Source organism: Ranitomeya imitator, chromosome 1 (genome assembly GCF_032444005.1).
Source record: "Ranitomeya imitator isolate aRanImi1 chromosome 1, aRanImi1.pri, whole genome shotgun sequence".
Taxonomy (NCBI): domain Eukaryota; kingdom Metazoa; phylum Chordata; class Amphibia; order Anura; family Dendrobatidae; genus Ranitomeya; species Ranitomeya imitator.
The window spans coordinates 855070169-855091989 of NC_091282.1; the positions used below are offsets into that span (position 1 = coordinate 855070169).

Below are 21821 nucleotides of genomic sequence, written 5' to 3' on the forward strand. Positions count from 1 at the left end.
AGTATTGAGTATTTTTAACGCTCAGGCAATTCACAAACTTGTATAACATTGGGCTGAGTAAATGAATATTACTAAAATGTTGCTTTGACCCCAAGTTTGCAATTTTCAAAAGCGGTAATAGGAGAAATTGCATAAGAAATTGTACTGTTTATTTTCTCCTGAGTACATCAATACCCCATAAGTGGACGAAAACGACTTTGAGGCACAGTGCAAAGCTCAAAAGGGAATTAGTGCCATATTATAGTGCTGATTTTCCTGCATTGGTTTGAGGGGGCCATGTCACATTGGCAGAGTCCCTGGGGTTCCAGAACAGCAGAAAGCCCCATAAGTAACCCAATTTTACAAACTACACCTCTTTATGAATTCATCTAGGGGCACAGTGATTATATTGACACCGCAGGTGTATGACAAAATTTTATACTAATGAGCAGTGAGGAAAAAATAAATTTTTACCACAAAAATTTGTTTTAGCCCCAGATTGTACATTTTCACATGGGGAAATTGGTAAAAATGGTGCCAAAATGTGTCAAACAATTTCTGCTGAATGTGGCAATACCCCATATGTGGCATTACAGTACTTCTTGGCCACACAGCGAGACTTGGGATGGGGAATAGTTTCCGGACTCCATATACAGAGACCCTAAATGCCAGAACAGCAGAATTCCCCCTCAAGTGACCCCATTTTGGAAATTACACCCCTTTGTGAATTTATCTACAGGTGTAGTGACCATTTTGACTCCATAAGTATTTTCCAGAAACAAGCTGCAATGGATGTTGCTGAGTGAAAATTGCAAACTGCCATTGTAGTGACCAGTACCTTATAGTGACTAGTATGGTATGTGTTGTGAATTCTGTTGTCGGGCTCCCTCCTGTGGTCATGAATGGTACTTCGGCTGGTTCTGTCCATGGACTTCCTCTGGTGGGTGTTTCTGAGTTTCCTTCCACAGGTGACGAGGTTAATGCGTTAGCTGCTGCTCTATTTAACTCCACTTAGATCTTTGCTCCAGGCCACCTGTCAATGTTCCAGTATTGGTCTAGTTCACTCCTGGATCGTTCTAGTGACCTGTCTTCCCAGCAGAAGCTAAGTTCCAGCTTGTATTTCTTTGGTTTGCTATTTTTCTGTCCAGCTTGCTATTATTATTGTTGTCTTGCTTGCTGGAAGCTCTGGGACGCAGAGGGAGCGCCTCCGCACCGTGAGTCGGTGCGGAGGGTCTTTTTGCGCCCTCTGCGTGGTCTTTTTGTAGGTTTTTGTGCTGACCGCAAAGTAACTTTTCCTATCCTCTGTCTGTTCAGTAAGTCGGGCCTCACTTTGCTAAATCTATTTCATCTTTGTGTTTGTATTTTCATCTTTACTCACAGTCATTATATGTGGGGGGCTGGCTTTTCCTTTGGGGAATTTCTCTGAGGCAAGGTAGGCTTTATTTTTCTATCTTCAGGGCTAGCTAGTTTCTTAGGCTGTGCCGAGTTGCATAGGGAGCGTTAGGCGCAATCCACGGCTATTTCTAGTGTGTTTGATAGGATTAGGGATTGCGGTCAGCAGAGTTCCCACGTCCCAGAGCTCGTCCTTTATTATCAGTAACTATCAGGTCATTCCGTGTGCTCTTAACCACCAGGTCCGTTGTTGTCCTGACCACCAGGTCATAACAGTACAGGTGGCCCAAAGTACTAATACATCTCAATAGAGGGATAAGAGAGGTTCTGAGACCATTTTTTTTTCTTTGCAGTGTGTTTTGTCTCTTTTTTCCCCTTTACTTCTGGGTGGTTCAGGACACTGGTGTAAACATGGACATTCAAGGTCTGTCCTCTTGGATGGATAATCTCACTACAAGGGTACAATGTTATGGCTGGCAATCAGGCAACACAGCGTGCAGTAATCAGCGCACATACAGAGATCTGGCAATAACCCAAAACAATAGGACGAGCTCTGAGACGTGGAATCTCTGTAGACTGCAGTACCTGATCTATCCTCACACAACTGGAAGCAGCAGTGGATTGTGCCTATCCACTACCTATGCAACTCGGCACTGCCTGAGGAGCTGACTAGCCTGAAGATAGAAATACAAGCCTGACTTACCTCAGAGAAATACCCCAAAGGAATAGGCAGCCCCCACATATAATGACTGTTAGCAAGATGAAAAGACAAACGTAGGAATGAAATAGATTCAGCAAAGTGAGGCCCGATATTCTAGACAGAGCGAGGATAGCAAAGAGAACTATGCAGTCTACAAAAAACCCTAAAACGAAAACCACGCAAAGGGGCAAAAAGACCCACCGTGCCGAACTAACAGCACGGCGGTGCACCCCTTTGCTTCTCAGAGCTTCCAGCAAAAGATAATAACAAGCTGGACAGAAAAAACAGAAAACAAACTAGAAGCACTTATCTAGCAGAGCAGCAGGCCCAAGGAAAGATGCAGTAGCTCAGATCCAACACTGGAACATTGACAAGGAGCAAGGAAGACAGACTCAGGTGGAGCTAAATAGCAAGGCAGCCAACGAGCTCACCAAAACACCTGAGGGAGGAAGCCCAGAGACTGCAATACCACTTGTGACCACAGAAGTGAACTCAGCCACAGAATTCACAACAGTACCCCCCCCTTGAGGAGGGGTCACCGAACCCTCACCAGAACCCCCAGGCCGACCAGGATGAGCCACATGAAAGGCACGAACAAGATCTGGGGCATGGACATCAGAGGCAAAAACCCAGGAATTATCTTCCTGAGCATAACCCTTCCATTTGACCAGATACTGGAGTTTCCGTCTAGAGACACGAGAATCCAAAATCTTCTCCACAATATACTCCAATTCCCCCTCCACCAAAACAGGGGCAGGAGGCTCCACAGATGGAACCATAGGTGCCACGTATCTCCTCAACAACGACCTATGGAATACATTATGTATGGAAAAGGAGTCTGGGAGGGTCAGACGAAAAGACACCGGATTGAGAATCTCAGAAATCCTATACGGACCAATAAAACGAGGTTTAAATTTAGGAGAGGAAACCTTCATAGGTATATGACGAGAAGATAACCAAACCAGATCCCCAACACGAAGTCGGGGTCCCACACGGCGTCTGCGATTAGCGAAAAGCTGAGCCTTCTCCTGGGACAAGGTCAAATTGTCCACTACCTGAGTCCAGATCTGCTGCAACCTGTCCACCACATTATCCACACCAGGACAGTCCGAAGACTCAACCTGTCCTGAAGAGAAACGAGGATGGAACCCAGAATTGCAGAAAAATGGAGAGACCAAGGTAGCCGAGCTGGCCCGATTATTAAGGGCGAACTCAGCCAACGGCAAAAATGACACCCAATCATCCTGGTCAGCGGAAACAAAACATCTCAGATATGTTTCCAAGGTCTGATTGGTTCGTTCGGTCTGGCCATTAGTCTGAGGATGGAAGGCCGAGGAAAAAGATAGGTCAATGCCCATCCTACCACAAAAGGCTCGCCAGAACCTCGAGACAAACTGGGAACCTCTGTCAGAAACAATATTCTCAGGAATGCCATGTAAACGAACCACATGCTGGAAGAACAAAGGCACCAAATCAGAGGAGGAAGGCAATTTAACCAAGGGCACCAGATGGACCATTTTAGAAAAGCGATCACAGACCACCCAAATGACAGACATCTTTTGAGAAACGGGAAGGTCAGAAATGAAATCCATCGAAATATGTGTCCAAGGCCTCTTCGGGACCGGCAAGGGCAAAAGCAACCCACTGGCACGTGAACAGCAGGGCTTAGCCCTAGCACAAATTCCACAGGACTGCACAAAAGCACGCACATCCCGTGACAGAGATGGCCACCAGAAGGATCTAGCAACCAACTCCCTGGTACCAAAGATTCCTGGATGACCGGCCAGCACCGAACAATGAAGTTCAGAGATAACTTTACTAGTCCACCTATCAGGGACGAACAGTTTCTCGGCCGGACAACGATCAGGTTTATTAGCCTGAAATTTCTGCAACACTCTCCGCAAATCAGGGGAGATGGCAGACACAATGACTCCTTCCTTGAGGATACTCGCCGGCTCAGATAACCCCGGAGAGTCGGGCACAAAACTCCTAGACAGAGCATCCGCCTTCACATTTTTAGAGCCCGGAAGGTATGAAATCACAAAATCAAAACGAGCAAAAAACAACGACCAACGGGCCTGTCTAGGATTCAAGCGCTTGGCAGACTCAAGATAAGTAAGGTTCTTATGATCAGTCAAAACCACCACGCGATGCTTAGCACCCTCAAGCCAATGACGCCACTCCTCGAATGCCCACTTCATGGCCAGCAACTCTCGGTTGCCCACATCATAATTACGCTCAGCAGCAGAAAATTTCCTGGAAAAGAAAGCACATGGTTTGAACACTGAGCAACCAGAACCTCTCTGTGACAAAACCGCCCCTGCACCAATCTCAGAAGCATCAACCTCGACCTGGAACGGAAGAGAAACATCAGGTTGACACAACACAGGGGCACAGCAAAAACGACGCTTCAACTCCTGAAAAGCTTCCACGGCAGCAGAAGACCAATTAACCAAATCAGCACCCTTCTTGGTCAAATCGGTCAATGGTCTGGCAATGCTAGAAAAATTACAGATGAAGCGACGATAAAAATTAGCAAAGCCCAGGAATTTCTGCAAACTTTTTAGAGATGTCGGCTGAGTCCAATCCTGGATGGCCTGAACCTTAACCGGATCCATCTCGATAGTAGAAGGGGAAAAGATGAACCCCAAAAATGAAACTTTCTGCACACCGAAGAGACACTTTGATCCCTTCACGAACAAGGAATTAGCACGCAGTACCTGGAAAACCATTCTGACTTGCTTCACATGAGACTCCCAATCATCTGAGAAGATCAAAATGTCATCCAAGTAAACAATCAAGAATTTATCCAGATACTCACGGAAAATGTCATGCATTAAAGACTGAAAAACAGATGGAGCATTGGCAAGTCCGAACGGCATCACCAGATACTCAAAATGACCCTCGGGCGTATTAAATGCCGTTTTCCATTCATCTCCCTGCCTGATTCTCACCAGATTATACGCACCACGAAGATCAATCTTAGTAAACCAACTAGCCCCCTTAATCCGAGCAAACAAGTCAGAAATCAATGGCAAGGGATACTGAAACTTAACAGTGATCTTATTAAGAAGGCGGTAATCAATACACGGTCTTAGCGAACCATCCTTCTTGGCTACAAAAAAGAACCCTGCTCCCAATGGTGACGACGATGGGCGAATATGTCCCTTCTCCAGGGACTCCTTCACATAACTGCGCATAGCGGTGTGTTCAGGTACGGACAAATTAAATAAACGACCCTTAGGGAATTTACTACCAGGAATCAAATCGATAGCACAATCACAATTCCTATGCGGAGGAAGGGCATCAGACTTGGACTCTTCAAATACATCCTGAAAGTCCGACAAGAACTCTGGGATGTCAGAAGGAATGGATGACGAAATAGACAAAAATGGAACATCACCATGTACTCCCTGACAACCCCAGCTGGTTACCGACATAGAGTTCCAATCCAATACTGGATTATGGGTTTGTAGCCATGGCAACCCCAACACGACCACATCATGCAAATTATGCAGTACCAAAAAGCGAATAACTTCCTGATGTGCAGGAGCCATGCACATGGTCAGCTGGGCCCAGTACTGAGGCTTATTCTTGGCCAGAGGTGTAGCATCAATTCCTCTCAACGGAATAGGACACCGCAAAGGCTCCAAGAAAAATCCACAACGTTTAGCATAATCCAAATCCATCAGATTCAGGGCAGCGCCTGAATCCACAAACGCCATGACAGAATATGATGACAAAGAGCACATTAAGGTAATGGACAAAAGGAATTTGGACTGTACAGTACCAATAACGGCAGAGCTATCGAACCGCCTAGTGCGTTTAGGACAATTAGAAATAGCATGAGTAGAATCACCACAATAGAAACACAGTCTGTTCAGACGTCTGTGTTCGTGCCGTTCTACTTTAGTCATAGTCCTGTCGCACTGCATAGGCTCAGGTTTACTCTCAGACAATACCGCCAGATGGTGCACAGATTTACGCTCGCGCAAACGACGACCGATCTGAATGGCCAAGGACATAGACTCATTCAAACCAGCAGGCATAGGAAATCCCACCATTACATCCTTAAGAGCTTCAGAGAGACCCTTTCTGAACAAAGCCGCTAGTGCAGATTCATTCCACAGAGTGAGTACTGACCATTTTCTAAATTTCTGACAATATACTTCTACATCATCCTGACCCTGGCATAAAGCCAGCAGATTTTTCTCAGCTTGATCCACTGAATTAGGCTCATCGTAAAGCAATCCGAGCGCCAGGAAAAATGCATCAACATTACTCAATGCAGAATCTCCTGGTGCAAGAGAAAACGCCCAGTCCTGTGGGTCGCCGCGCAAAAAAGAAATAATAATCAAAACCTGTTGAATAGGATTACCAGAAGAATGAGGTTTCAAGGCCAAAAATAGCTTACAATTATTTCTGAAGCTCAGGAACTTAGTTCTGTCACCAAAAAACAAATCAGGAATCGGAATTCTTGGTTCTAGCATCGATTTCTGATCAATAGTATCTTGAATCTTTTGTACATTTACAACGAGATTATCCATTGAGGAGCACAGAGCCTGAATATCCATGTCCACAGCTGTGTCCTGAAGCACTCTAATGTCTAGGGGAAAAAAAAGACTGAAGACAGAGCTAAGAAAAAAAAATGATGTCAGGATTTCTTTTTTCCCTCTATTGGAAATCATTGAAGGGCTCCTTGTACTGTTATGGCTGGCAATCAGGCAACACAGCGTGCAGTAATCAGCGCACATACAGAGATCTGGCAATAACCCAAAACAATAGGACGAGCTCTGAGACGTGGAATCTCTGTAGACTGCAGTACCTGATCTATCCTCACACAACTGGAAGCAGCAGTGGATTGCGCCTATCCACTACCTATGCAACTCGGCACTGCCTGAGGAGCTGACTAGCCTGAAGATAGAAATACAAGCCTGACTTACCTCAGAGAAATACCCCAAAGGAATAGGCAGCCCCCACATATAATGACTGTTAGCAAGATGAAAAGACAAACGTAGGAATGAAATAGATTCAGCAAAGTGAGGCCCGATATTCTAGACAGAGCGAGGATAGCAAAGAGAACTATGCAGTCTACAAAAAACCCTAAAACGAAAACCACGCAAAGGGGCAAAAAGACCCACCGTGCCGAACTAACAGCACGGCGGTGCACCCCTTTGCTTCTCAGAGCTTCCAGCAAAAGATAATAACAAGCTGGACAGAAAAAACAGAAAACAAACTAGAAGCACTTATCTAGCAGAGCAGCAGGCCCAAGGAAAGATGCAGTAGCTCAGATCCAACACTGGAACATTGACAAGGAGCAAGGAAGACAGACTCAGGTGGAGCTAAATAGCAAGGCAGCCAACGAGCTCACCAAAACACCTGAGGGAGGAAGCCCAGAGACTGCAATACCACTTGTGACCACAGAAGTGAACTCAGCCACAGAATTCACAACAGTACAAATCATTCAAGATTTTGTGGTTCAGAATCCGATGTCAGAGCCTAGGATTCCAATTCCTGATTTGTTTTTTGGTGATAGATCTAAGTTCTTGAATTTCAAAAATAATTGTAAATTGTTTCTTGCCTTGAAACCTCGCTCCTCAGGTGACCCTGTTCAACAAGTAAAGATCATTATTTCTTTGTTGCGTGGTGACCCTCAAGACTGGGCATTTTCCCTTGCGCCAGGAGATCCGGCATTGCGTGATGTTGATGCGTTTTTCCTGGCGCTTGGATTGCTTTATGACGAACCTAATTCAGTGGATCAGGCAGAGAAAATCTTGCTGGCTCTGTGTCAGGGTCAGGATGAAGCAGAGATATATTGTCAGAAGTTTAGAAAGTGGTCTGTGCTCACTCAGTGGAATGAATGTGCCCTGGCAGCAATCTTCAGAAAGGGTCTCTCTGAAGCCCTTAAGGATGTCATGGTGGGGTTTCCCATGCCTGCTGGTCTGAATGAGTCTATGTCCTTGGCCATTCAGATCGATCGACGCTTGCGTGAGCGTAAAGCTGTGCACCATTTGGCGGTACTATCTGAGCATGGGCCTGAGACTATGCAGTGTGATAGGACTTTGACCAGAGCTGAACGGCAGGAACACAGACGTCGGAATGGGCTATGTTTTTACTGTGGTGATTCCACTCATGCTATCTCCGATTGTCCTAAGCGCACTAAGCGGTTCGCCAGGTCTGCCACCATTGGTACGGTACAGTCTAAATTTCTATTGTCTGTTACTCTGATTTGCTCTTTGTCATCCTATTCTGTTATGGCATTTGTGGATTCAGGCGCTGCCCTGAATTTGATGGACTTGGAGTATGCTAGGCGCTGTGGTTTTTTCTTGGAGCCCTTGCAGTATCCTATTCCATTGAGAGGAATTGATGCTACGCCTTTGGCCAAGAATAAGCCTCAGTACTGGACCCAATTGACCATGTGCATGGCTCCTGCACATCAGGAGGATATCCGCTTTCTGGTATTGCATAATCTGCATGATGTGGTCGTTTTGGGGTTGCCATGTGCCAGTGCCCTACCTCCTCATAGGGATTGCGATTGTGCAATTAATTTGATTCCCGGTAGTAAGTTTCCTAAGGGCCGATTGTTCAATTTATCTGTGCCAGAACACGCCGCTATGCGGAGTTATATAAAGGAATCCTTGGAGAAAGGCCATATTCTCCCGTCGTCATCACCGTTAGGAGCAGGGTTCTTTTTTGTGGCCAAGAAGGATGGTTCTTTGAGACCTTGTATTGATAACCGCCTTCTTAATAAAATTACAGTCAAATTTCAGTATCCTTTGCCGTTGCTGTCTGATTTGTTTGCTCGTATTAAAGGGGCTAGTTGGTTCACCAAGATAGATCTTCGAGGGGCGTATAATCTTGTGCGTATTAAACAAGGCGATGAATGGAAAACAGCATTTAATACGCCCGAGGGCCATTTTGAGTACCTGGTTATGCCATTCGGGCTTTCCAATGCTCCATCAGTATTTCAGTCCTTTATGCATGACATCTTCCGAGAGTACCTGGATAAATTCCTGATTGTGTATTTGGATGATATTTTGGTCTTTTCGGATGATTGGGAGTCTCATGTGAAGCAGGTCAGAATGGTCCAGGAAAGAAAAGATGGCCGACAGCACTCACAGCCTGGAGCGCTCGTCCCGGTCCAGGGAACCCACCAGGACCACAGAAGATTCAAGCAGTGAAATGACAGCGCTCCATCCAGGTGTAAAGTCCAAATGAATAAGTTTATTAAACCACCCAACAGCAACGTTTCGACCCAATGGGTCTTTGTCAAGCATAACACAATGTGCACAGGTGCGGCTTTAAATAGTGTGTGTGTCACGCAGGGCACCAATCACCATTAAGCCGCCCTCTAACAAATTTAACATACACTTAAAAAGCTTTAGAAAGAAAGACACTGAGGGCCTTGGCTGATAATACTCTAATAACAATCAAACCAGCCGATAAAGGCGGGGCGGTGGTAATAATGGATAGTACCAAGTATAGATCTGAGATTCTTAGACAATTAAATGATGGGGCTGTTTATGAGAGACTGACATGCAATCCATCTCTTCGTTTTCAGAGGGAGTTACAGCTTGTGGTCAGTGACTCCCTGTCTTCGGGACTCATTGACCACAAGCTGTCAGAATTTTTGATTATTGAAGCTCCGGTAGTTCCGGTAATGTATGTATTACCAAAAATACATAAAGATCTGTACAATCCCCCGGGACGACCGATTGTCTCGGGGAGAGGTTCCCTCTTTAATAATATGGCTATTTTCTTGGATCGGGTGTTGAGACCATATGCAACAACTGCACGGTCATATATTCGAGACACGGGCGATTTTCTTGATAAAATTTATGATTTGACTATCTCAGAGACCACCATTTTGGCTTCATTTGATGTAGTGTCTTTATACACGTCCATTGAACATGATAGGGGACTGGGGGCTGTTTCACATGTGCTATCAGGCTCTGACGTGGCCCCGGAGTGTGCACGGCTCATCCTCACATTGCTCGAGTTCATCCTCAGGCGGAATTTTTTTCTGTTTGGGGATGAGTTTTTCCTGCAATTGAGGGGCACCGCCATGGGGTCCAATGTGGCCCCCACTTATGCCAACATCTACATGGCGGTGCTCGAGGATGAGTTCGTGTACAAATCCATCCTCTGGCGCCACGTCAGAGCCTGGTGGCGATATATTGACGATATTTTCCTGGTATGGGAGGGGACTGTGGAGGAGTTGGAGGACTTCCATAGGGCCCTGAATAACATATACCCTGAATTACAGTTTACCCTGACACATTCAACAACGCAGGTGCAGTTCCTTGATACGTTGGTGTATAAATGTGGCACTAAACTGGGCACTGACATTTTTGTTAAAGAGACGGACAGAAATGGACTGTTAGCTTTTGACAGCAATCATCCTAGAAGAATGGTGAGCTCCCTCCCTTGGAGTCAGTTGTTGAGGGTAAGAAGGATTGTGTCTGATGAGGAGCGGGTAGACAATAGACTTGGTGAAATGTGTAAGAAATTTATCTCGAGGGGTTATCCATCTAAGGAGGTGGCTAGATATAAGAACAAAGCTGCTAACTGCTCTCGGGCGAGTATTCGTAATAAAACTCGGACTAGCTCTACATGTGAGCGAATTCCTTTCGTGTCTACATACAATGTAGCGAGCAATCACGTTGGTAATATTTTGAGGAGACATTGGACTTTGTTGCAGCGGGGTCTTCCGTCTGTTCCTAATTTTGAATCATACCCCATGATGTCGTTTAGAAGGGGACGTAATTTTCGAGACCAACTTGTTAAATCTGATATAGGGACTTCTAAAAATTTGATTCAGAGTACCCTAAGTGCAGTCAAATACGGAAATTTTCCGTGTTTGGGCTGCTCCTGTTGTAACAACATGCTAAAAGGAGAGTTTTTTTACCATCCCCATACTGGGAAGAAGATTCTTTTGAGAGAAAGATATACTTGTGCCTCAAGCTATGTTGTGTACATGATCGTGTGTCCGTGCGGACTCACCTATGTTGGTGAAACAACCATGGAGGTGAGGTCACGCATTAATAAACATAAAAGCACGATAAGAACGGGTCTAACGGAATTACCAGTCCCAAAGCATTTTTTAGAAAACAGACACTCAGTAAACCAATTAAGGTTTAGAGTGATTGATAGCGTCCCTGTGCTAAGACGAGGGGGTAACAGATTGCAGATTCTTAAACAAAAGGAACTGCGGTGGATCTATACTTTGGGATCACTGCAACCTAAGGGTTTGAATATTGATTTTAATTTACATACCTGTGTTCGCTAGGTTGGTGGTACATTATCATTGATTTTTTGTTTTTAATGTTTTTCCCCCATCTAAATTTTAATGGTAGAGGTTGGGTATTTTTTATATATAAAATATTTTTGTTTTCTTGGTTATATTTTATTTTTCTGTTTCTATTGTAGGTTACTTTCGCTACAGTCGGCCGTCAGAAGGATGGGTCGTTTTGGAGTTATATGTGGACGATCAACTACTCATTGTGACATCTCGTCCGGCTCCCCTCCTTGTGTCTCTCGACTGTGGCTTAATGGGCGGTTTTTGTTTTGGGATAATGACATTGTATAGATTTAAGATAGGATGTATGTGGACATTTGGAGACATATATAGTTTCAATGTCTTGTATATGTAGATATTGGGGATACACTGTATGTCTAAGTGATCTACTTTGAACTATTTATGTACTTTGCCATTTTGTGCCATAAGGGGTATGGTATTAATCATCAAGATCCGGGGCTATTGCGTCCGGTTTGCTCTGTGGGCTGCGTGGGGTTGGCATATGATGCGCTCTGCTGGATGGCCCCTGGCACAGGATTGTGTAGGGGGTATGTCCGGACAGGTGGTCACGTGTGCGCCCTTTATGCTGTATCATAGAGACCTGGATAGCTATTGTGTACTCCTTGATCTGTCACCTTGACAACCGTCTTTGCGGACGCGGTTGGAGGTGGGCGCATGACGCATACTGTTTGGGGGCGGTTCCTAGCACGATCACGTGTTGGGACGGATCCGGGCAGTGTTGCGCGTGCGTCCCCTCTGTGCTGCGCCGTTGGGTTTCAGGTAGGAACCAGTGACAGTTCCTGACAGGGATGGCGTAGACCTAGATAGGAGCCTTAGGATTGGTCGGAGGTCACTTCCTGCAACCGGTGATTGGCGGTAATATGGGGCTGGAAACTTATGGAAGCCTGATGTTGATTGGCTTTGCCTTGTTTACAAACAGCCATGTGGATCGCTAGTGATTGGACAACGCATCCATGATGACCCTGATGTCGGAATTTGACTGCCCGAGATTCTGTGTTTACATTTTGTATATGTATATGGTAATGTTATATCGACCTGCCACTTATATTGTCAACATAGATGGGTGGAACTTTTTAACATGTATATGTTGGATTGTTGTTTTGTGTTTTTTAAGTGTATGTTAAATTTGTTAGAGGGCGGCTTAATGGTGATTGGTGCCCTGCGTGACACACACACTATTTAAAGCCGCACCTGTGCACATTGTGTTATGCTTGACAAAGACCCATTGGGTCGAAACGTTGCTGTTCGGTGGTTTAATAAACTTATTCATTTGGACTTTACACCTGGATGGAGCGCTGTCATTTCACTGCAGGTCAGAATGGTGTCCCAGGTCCTTTGTGTGAATTCCTTGTTTGTGAAGGGGTCAAAGTGTCTCTTTGGAATTCAGAAGGTTTCATTTTTGGGGTTCATTTTTTCCCCTTCTACTATCGAGATGGACCCTGTTAAAGTCCAGGCCATTTACGATTGGACTCAGCCGACATCTGTGAAGAGCCTGCAAAAGTTCCTGGGCTTTGCTAATTTTTATCGGCGCTTCATCGCTAATTTTTCTACTGTTGCTAAACCGTTGACTGATTTGACCAAGAAGGGTGCCGATGTGGTCAATTGGTCTTCTGCAGCTGTAGAGGCTTTTCAGGAGTTGAAGCGTCGTTTTTCTTCTGCCCCTGTGTTGTGCCAGCCAGATGTTTCGCTCCCGTTTCAGGTTGAGGTTGATGCTTCTGAGATTGGAGCAGGGGCTGTTTTGTCGCAAAGAGGTTCTGATGGCTCGGTGATGAAGCCATGTGCTTTCTTCTCTAGAAAGTTTTCGCCTGCTGAGCGTAACTATGATGTCGGTAATCGTGAGTTGTTGGCCATGAAGTGGGCATTCGAGGAGTGGCGTCATTGGCTGGAAGGAGCCAAGCATCTCGTGGTGGTCTTGACAGATCACAAGAATTTGACTTATCTTGAGTCTGCCAAACGGTTGAATCCGAGACAGGCTCGATGGTCGTTATTTTTCTCCCGTTTTGATTTTGTGGTGTCGTGCCTTCCGGGCTCTAAGAATGTGAAGGCTGATGCCCTGTCAAGGAGTTTTGTGCCTGACTCTCCGGGTGTTTCTGAGCCGGCGGGTATTCTCAAAGAGGGGGTAATTTTGTCTGCCATCTCCCCTGATTTTCGGCGGGTGCTGCAAAAATTTCAGGCTGATAGACCTGACCGTTGCCCAGCGGAGAAACTGTTTGTCCCTGATAGATGGACTAGTAGAGTTATCTCTGAGATTCATTGTTCAGTGTTGGCTGGGCATCCTGGAATCTTTGGTACCAGAGATTTGGTGGCTAGATCCTTCTGGTGGCCGTCTTTGTCACGGGATGTGCGTTCTTTTGTGCATTCCTGTGGGACTTGTGCTCGGGCTAAGCCCTGCTGTTCTCGTGCCAGTGGGTTGCTTTTGCCCTTGCCGGTCCCGAAGAGGCCCTGGACGCATATTTCTATGGATTTTATTTCGGATCTCCCCGTCTCTCAAAAGATGTCGGTCATTTGGGTGGTTTGTGATCGCTTTTCTAAGATGGTCCATTTGGTACCTTTGTCTAAATTGCCTTCCTCCTCTGATTTGGTGCCATTATTTTTCCAGCATGTGGTTCGTTTACATGGTATCCTGGAGAACATCGTTTCTGACAGAGGTTCCCAGTTTGTTTCGAGGTTTTGGCGATCCTTTTGTGCTAGGATGGGCATTGATTTGTCTTTTTCCTCGGCTTTCCATCCTCAGACAAATGGCCAGACCGAACGAACTAATCAAACTTTGGAAACATATCTGAGATGCTTTGTTTCTGCTGATCAGGATGATTGGGTGTCCTTTTTGCCGTTGGCTGAGTTCGCCCTTAATAATCGGGCCAGCTCGGCTACTTTGGTTTCGCCATTTTTCTGCAATTCTGGTTTCCATCCTCGTTTCTCTTCAGGGCAGGTTGAGTCTTCGGACTGTCCTGGTGTAGATACTGTGGTGGACAGGTTGCAGCAGATTTGGACTCATGTGGTGGACAATTTGACATTGTCCCAGGAGAAGGCTCAACGTTTCGCTAACCGCCGGTGCTGTGTGGGTCCCCGACTTCGTGTTGGGGATTTGGTTTGGTTGTCGTCTCGTTATGTTCCTATGAAGGTTTCCTCTCCTAAGTTTAAGCCTCGTTTCATTGGTCCGTATAAGATTTCTGAGGTTATCAATCCTGTGTCATTTCGTTTGGCCCTTCCTGCTTCTTTTGCCATCCATAATGTGTTCCATAGTTCGTTGTTGCGGAGATGCGTGGCGCCTGTGGTTCCATCCGTTGATCCTCCTGCCCCGGTGTTGGTTGAGGGGGAGTTGGAGTATGTGGTGGAGAAGATTTTGGATTCTCGTGTTTCGAGACGGAAACTCCAGTACCTGGTCAAGTGGAAGGGTTATGGTCAGGAAGATAATTCCTGGGTTTTTGCCTCTGATGTTCATGCTGCCGATCTGGTTCGTGCCTTTCATTTGGCTCATCCTGGTTGGCCTGGGGGCTCTGGTGAGGGTTCGGTGACCCCTCCTCAAGGGGGGGTACTGTTGTGAATTCTGTTGTCGGGCTCCCTCCTGTGGTCATGAATGGTATTTCGGCTGGTTCTGTCCATGGACTTCCTCTGGTGGGTGTTTCTGAGTTTCCTTCCACAGGTGACGAGGTTAATGCGTTAGCTGTTGCTCTATTTAACTCCACTTAGATCTTTGCTCCAGGCCACCTGTCAATGTTCCAGTATTGGTCTAGTTCACTCCTGGATCGTTCTAGTGACCTGTCTTCCCAGCAGAAGCTAAGTTCCAGCTTGTATTTCTTTGGTTTGCTATTTTTCTGTCCAGCTTGCTATTATTATTGTTGTCTTGCTTGCTGGAAGCTCTGGGACGCAGAGGGAGCGCCTCCGCACCGTGAGTCGGTGCGGAGGGTCTTTTTGCGCCCTCTGCGTGGTCTTTTTGTAGGTTTTTGTGCTGACCGCAAAGTAACCTTTCCTATCCTCGGTCTGTTCAGTAAGTCGGACCTCACTTTGCTAAATCTATTTCATCTCTGTGTTTGTATTTTCATCTTTACTCACAGTCATTATATGTGGGGGGCTGCCTTTTCCTTTGGGGAATTTCTCTGAGGCAAGGTAGGCTTTATTTTTCTATCTTCAGGGCTAGCTAGTTTCTTAGGCTGTGCCGAGTTGCATAGGGAGCGTTAGGCGCAATCCACGGCTATTTCTAGTGTGTTTGATAGGATTAGGGATTGCGGTCAGCAGAGTTCCCACGTCCCAGAGCTCATCCTTTATTATCAGTAACTATCAGATCATTCCGTGTGCTCTTAACCACCAGGTCCATTGTTGTCCTGACCACCAGGTCATAACAGGTATGCCCAGCTTTTGCTTTTGGAGACAAGCACCTGTAATTTAAGCGGGCTCTCATCGCTACAGAAATGCCAAACGTGCAGTTTAGACACACTGTGGGGCTCCAAAGGGAGGGGACATTTGGATTTGGCAGTGCAGAATTTGTTAGATTTCTTTTGGGGGGGCGAGGAGCCATAGCGCTCGCTTTTTTGTGTATTGAGTTGAAGCTTTTATTGGGAACATTTTACATAACGTTTGGCATCACATTTATCCTGTGCTTTACGCTGAGCACTTACTTTGGTGTTTCCATCTAAATCTCTGAGTGACGTGATTCAGATGAAACTCCTAAGGGATACATTCACTATAATGAGGCAGCAGATTTACTCTGGACTCCATCTGGCCTCTGTTCAGTGGTGTCCTTCTTTTGAGAGGTGCACAAAACTGGCGGCCTGTGCTTTTATGCACACCTAAAAAGACGGACATCGCCGGATCACAAGTGAGACAGCATCCAGAGTGACTCCATCCTCCTCATTATAGGGAATCTTCTGCCTGGAGTTTCATGTGAATTATGTATTTCAGAGATTTACACGGAAACCCTTGGTATAAGCTCTCAGCGCAGAGCGCAGGATAAATGTGAGTCGACCTTACTGTAATCTTTGTGAGGCAGAATGAACAAATCAACAGTAGGTGAAGAATGTTTTATTTTTTACGCCATTCCTCGTGCGGTATAAGTGATTAGGTGACTTTATTATTCGGGTCAGTGTGATTATAGCGACACCAGATTTATATCGGGTTTTTAGGTTTAGCTGCTGTCAAAACACTAAAATAAGTTTGTTTTTTTACAAAAACAAGTTTTTGCATCACCACATTTTGAGAGGTATAATTTTTTCCATATTTTGGCCCACAGTCACGTGAGGGCTGGTTTTTTGCAGGACAAGTTGACGTTTTTATTGGTAGCATTTTCTGGCACATAATTTTTTTGATCGCTTTCTGTTCCAATTTTTAGGAGGCAGAATGAACAAACACCAGCAATTCAGGAATAGTTTTTTTTTATTGCCGTTCCATGTGGTAAAATTGATAAGGCAGCTTTATTCCTGAGATCAGTACAATTACAGCAATAGCACATTTATATTTTTTTTGCGGGACACGATGACTTTTTCATCGATACAATTTTTATTTTGATTTGACTTTTTGATCGCGTTTTATTCTACTTTTTGTTCGGTGGCATGATGAAAATTTTTTTAACGGTGTGCACTGTAGGAGTTAACTAGTGTGACAGTTTTTTATAGGTCGTATACGTATTTATTGGTTTAATATTTTTTCTTTTTATTTATTTTGTGATTTATTTATTTTTTTCAAGATTTATAAAAACATTTTATAACTTTTTTTTTCCTATTAAATGTATGGGACTTCAATTTTTATTTCTCTGATCACTGGTCTCATGCTCTGCAATATACATATATTGCAAAGTATGAGACCTGACAGCTGTACACTGTCAGATCGCTTGTTACTGAGTCTAACAAGTCACCATACCTAGCAGACCCAGAGGTCATCACATGACCTCCGGCTGCCAGAACAACGCAAGATCCCCCTTGATGTGATCAGATCTCATCATGGGGGGGGGGGGTTGTCGGAGAGATGAGTACAGTAGTGGTCTCCCTCTGCTATCTTCTAAATTCCGCGATCACGGCATCTAGAAGATGGCAAAGGGTTAACATTTGGACCTGATCCAATCAAGTCCCGATGATGTCACCTGTCAGAGCAGGTATTGAAGGGTCCGGAGTGATGCGAGACCACCAACCGCTAATAAACGTGTCCGCTGAGTGAGCAGTTGGGAAGTGGTTAAAGGGAATCTGTCACCAGGTTTTTGCTACCTCATCTGAGAGCAGCATAAAGTAGCAAAAAAGACCCTGATTCCAACAGTGTTTACAGGCTGCAGCAGTTGTGACAGTTTTTAGATGGAGCATACAGCAGAGCTCACAAAGTTGACTCCACCCACAACCCAGCCTTTTGTGTACATTGTCTATTGACAGTGAGCTGCTTATCACAGGTGGGGACATGGTCGGTCTAGCTAGCCTGTGAGACCTATTGTAGCAGAGATAATCTTCTGGTGATAAAACCTTCATTCTAAGTATCCAACATCACCCAGCTCTATAAGTGACACATCCCTGAATTGTGTTTTATCGCTTACTTTACTGGGTGCAGACATTCTGACAGAGTTTTTAGATTTGGCAGTGCAGCAGAGCCAAATCAGGCGTCTCTGACTTGGGACAGACGACCGGCAAAAGTCCCCCTGGAGCCACGGAAGCCAGGTCTCGACGCAAGTGTGGACTTCCATGCAAGCAGGGGGGTACTCGCCAAACCGCCTACCTGAGTCGAGGAACCACGAAAACAACGGATTTTAGTCGGGGCCGAGAGGTACCTCTCTCTCTCCTATATCCTGCAGCTGGTGTGCAAAAGTGGGTATTTGCATGGTGAAACACCGACCCCCACTTTAAGGGAGCAAAGTCAAAAAGTGTCCGACCTCCTGGAGCTGTGCGGCCAGAAATTCCCACATTCTGGTTCTATTTTTTTTTTTTTTCGATTTTGCAAGAAAGCTAACCCCTCTCACAAGAGGCTCTGAGTCTGTATGTACATACTCTGTAGACAGTGAGCTACTTATCACAGGAGGGGCGGAGTCAGACTAGAACTCATGCACAGCTGTGGCTTCTGTTGTTCGAGCAATGATAATCACCGGGTGATAAAACCTTCAGTCTATGTAAGCAACAGCACACAGCTTGGCATGTGGCACATTGTTGAATTCAGCGATGTTTTCACCTCTACATCATGCTGTCCTCAGATTACATAGCAAACACCTGCTCACAGATTCTAGTCATTGGAATATGCCTTCAACTAAAAGATGATGGTACAGCTCCGCTACAAAGATAAATAAGTTATATCTTAAATTGTACTCATGAATATTAATATTTGCAGGTTCCATCCGCATTGTTAACGTTCCGATGGGATGAAGCAATCGTGGCTGACATGGAGGCTACAGATGGATATAAAACAGAGAGTGTGCTGAAACAAGATCTGATATCCACTGCCAGCACTCTTACATAGACAATGAAGATTTCCGCATAGTATCCAGAAGAGAAACGAGATACACAATTTTATGTTAATGTTAATGAAATGTCTTAGCGCCTGTTGTATAAAATATATATATATATGTATATACAGTGTATTCTTCTGCAAAATTGCTTTTATTTTATAGACACCATTGGTGTATAACAGTTATTTATATAATGCCGCAGGTAAAAAGATCCCTTTCTTCCACCAATCATTATTTGTGTTAAAATCTAGCTTTGTTATTGTTCCTAAACATACTATAAACCCCAAGATATGCATTCGTCCCTGTATGTCCCGTTGATTGTTTAGCTGGTAATGCCTGCAGTGTATTCAAGTCACTACATTCATAGGGACCATATTGCTGTAGGAGTCTGTATGTTCTCCCAGTGCTCGGGTGGGTTCCTTCCAGGTTCTCCAGTTTCTGCCCTCACTTCAAAGACACACTGATAGGGGATTTAGATTGTGGTCCCCAATGGGGGCAGCAATGAAGATGTCTATAAAGACATGGGATTGTGCTGTATAAGCAAGTAAAATTAATAATTCAAATACTGTTAACCCCTTGGTGGTGTTTTGACTGGGAGACGTCATGAGAAGTGATGCCATTTATTTAATTTCCCAGAGGAGTATTGTGCGGCCTCATAAGTCTCCTTACTCTGGAATGTCAGGCGTGCCCCTGTCCACAAATAGAAACTGTACCCCTTAGACCCAAGTCTGTGGCCTCTCATACAGCCCAATTTGCTCTCATGCTTTGTACTTACTAGGGTAGCACCCCGAAACACGTGTTTGCAAATTAGGATTCTAGTTTGGCTTTTATCCCACGTCATATGGAAAGGCGCGTTCAAGGGTTGATATTGACTTTTAAGATTGCTACTTCCAATATGTGGCAGTTCAAGTCCGCTTCCTTTCTGAAGAGACCATTTGCATACCATTCATGATAAACCTCAGGAGGCTTAACAGCATTCCTATAGGACAGTCAATCATGCCACTTGTATTGATCTATTGGCTTACGAGGTGGTCAGTTATCTGATGTATGGTCGTGTATCAGAAACTCCATCAGGGAATTGGCCACATGGCAAGGAGGAGTGCTTGTGGGGTATGTAAAAGAGTTTGGATGGCAAGGCGCTCATGCTATAGCCCTATATCCCCTGATGAAGCTTCTCAGAAGGGAAAACATGGAGGAGATGGGGCTATATGTACAACAGTGTTTTAATCAGCAGTAATACATCCTCTGAATGCAGTGACTGGAACCAATCATACAATATGTAGAGTGTAGAACCAGTGAAAATAATTGCCCTGCCTTGTAATCTATAAATGAAACTTGTTGGACAGGACACATGTCGCCAGCGATGCTAACTTTCCTGAGCAGGCATACTTACCGTATGTCAACAACGTGGTGCAGTCACCCACAATTAGGGACAACACATAAGTTACCGCCAAGCTGGTTACACCATCTCATTCATATATTCTGAAGTGTGCTGTAATATGGCGAGGCTAATGGGAAATACATGGGAGAATGCTGTATACTTTCAATCTGTGTATGTTGGTGTGAGTTTAGTAGATTTTATAGCGTGTTAACACACAAAAAAAAGATTCTGGAAGAAAGGTTTCTTTTTGTTTATGGCAATTTTTTAAGGTTGCGTTCACATGTTGTTGGCTATATTGCGTTCTTTTGGCACAGTCATGGCAAAAAACACAATTTCGGTGTCATTTTCTAAATTTAGAAGATAAACTTTGCGAGTTCACCGCAGTCATTGCATTTTTGTGAATGCAGCCTAAATAAGTACCGTAATCTAATTTACCAAAACTACCAGTTTTTAGTCTAGATATTTTCACATTTTGTCAATTGTGAAACAATATACTTCCTGTTCAATAAAGCGGACCACTTTTGCTTCTCAATTCATCAATACTTAATTGATACTTGGAGGAACCACAATCCGAAAGGCACAGAAGATGCTTCAAAAACTTTTTTAATTTGCTTTTTTCATCTCCATGATTCACATTACATTTAGTGAGATATAGTCACTTGATATACATTAAAGTGCAGCAACTATTTGGGTAATGTATAGTGACGAGCGAGCATGCTTGTGTGCCAATAGCATTTGAGCATGTCGAAGATGCTCATGTTCAAATTTCCGTGGCTGCATGTCTCGTGGCTGTTCGACAGCTGCAACACATGAAAGAAATACAATTTTTTTATTTTATTATTTTAACCTAAGGGGGTTACAAAGGGGGGTTTGATTTACTATTTTTTTTATTTTGATCACTGTGATACTGTCTATTACAGTGATCAAAATGAACCAATAGGTAAAATCTCCTCTTGTTGCCGGGTACCCGCTGGCAGATCTCGGTGTGCGCATTGCGCATGCCCCCGCCACTTTCTTCTTGGAAGATGACGCCGGGGGAACAGAGCCGGAGGGTCCAGGGGCACCGGAGGGGGCTCAGGATACTTGAGATCACAAGACTGGGGACCGACCCGAATCATGTTCTCCGGGGGTCTGTGCTACCTCCAGGATCTCAGGGTTCCTGAGACCCCGGATATTTTCCGATGCCGAGGGGTGCTATACCCTTATATCTCCTTCCCCCATGACAGCACCATGGAGAGAGGGGATCCGCCATGGGATCCGCCAGAGACAGGAAACCTACAGATAAAAGGGCAGTACCTCTTCCTCACATAAGTTGGTTTCCTATCCCTGACAGGGAACCTTCAGTTTGGCGTGTCTGAAGAGATCCGGATGAAGATAGTACAGGCCTGGCCAGTCCGGTTCAGGCAGCGGGGAGGCCCCTGCTATGGCTGGTGCAGTGCCCTGAAGCCGCCACCGCTTGGTCCGAGGGCTCTTGCAGGGTGAGCAGGGGGAGCACAGCCGGCCGGTGCAAGCGCGGAGACACGCCAAAGCACCCCCTGATGACGCGGCCAGGGAGCCCGGAAGTAGGGCTGAGGGCGCCGGGCAGCAGATTTAAAAAGGGGGAAAGCGTGTAGACGTTCCCTGCAACAAGTGGTCCTCG

The 21821-nt window shown here is 45.1% G+C and overlaps 1 protein-coding gene across 1 annotated transcript in view; it reads left to right on the plus strand.

Moving 5' to 3' along the window:
* Window positions 1-20714, plus strand: part of UBXN6 (UBX domain protein 6) — an 85913-nt gene extending 65199 nt beyond the window's left edge. Inside the window, exon 11 of the mRNA XM_069741768.1 lies at window positions 18684-20714. Within this exon, the coding sequence (XP_069597869.1) occupies window positions 18684-18812 (129 nt within the window). The 3' untranslated portion in view covers window positions 18813-20714. The remainder of the gene's footprint in view (window positions 1-18683) is intronic.
* Window positions 20715-21821: the final 1107 nt, after the last annotated feature.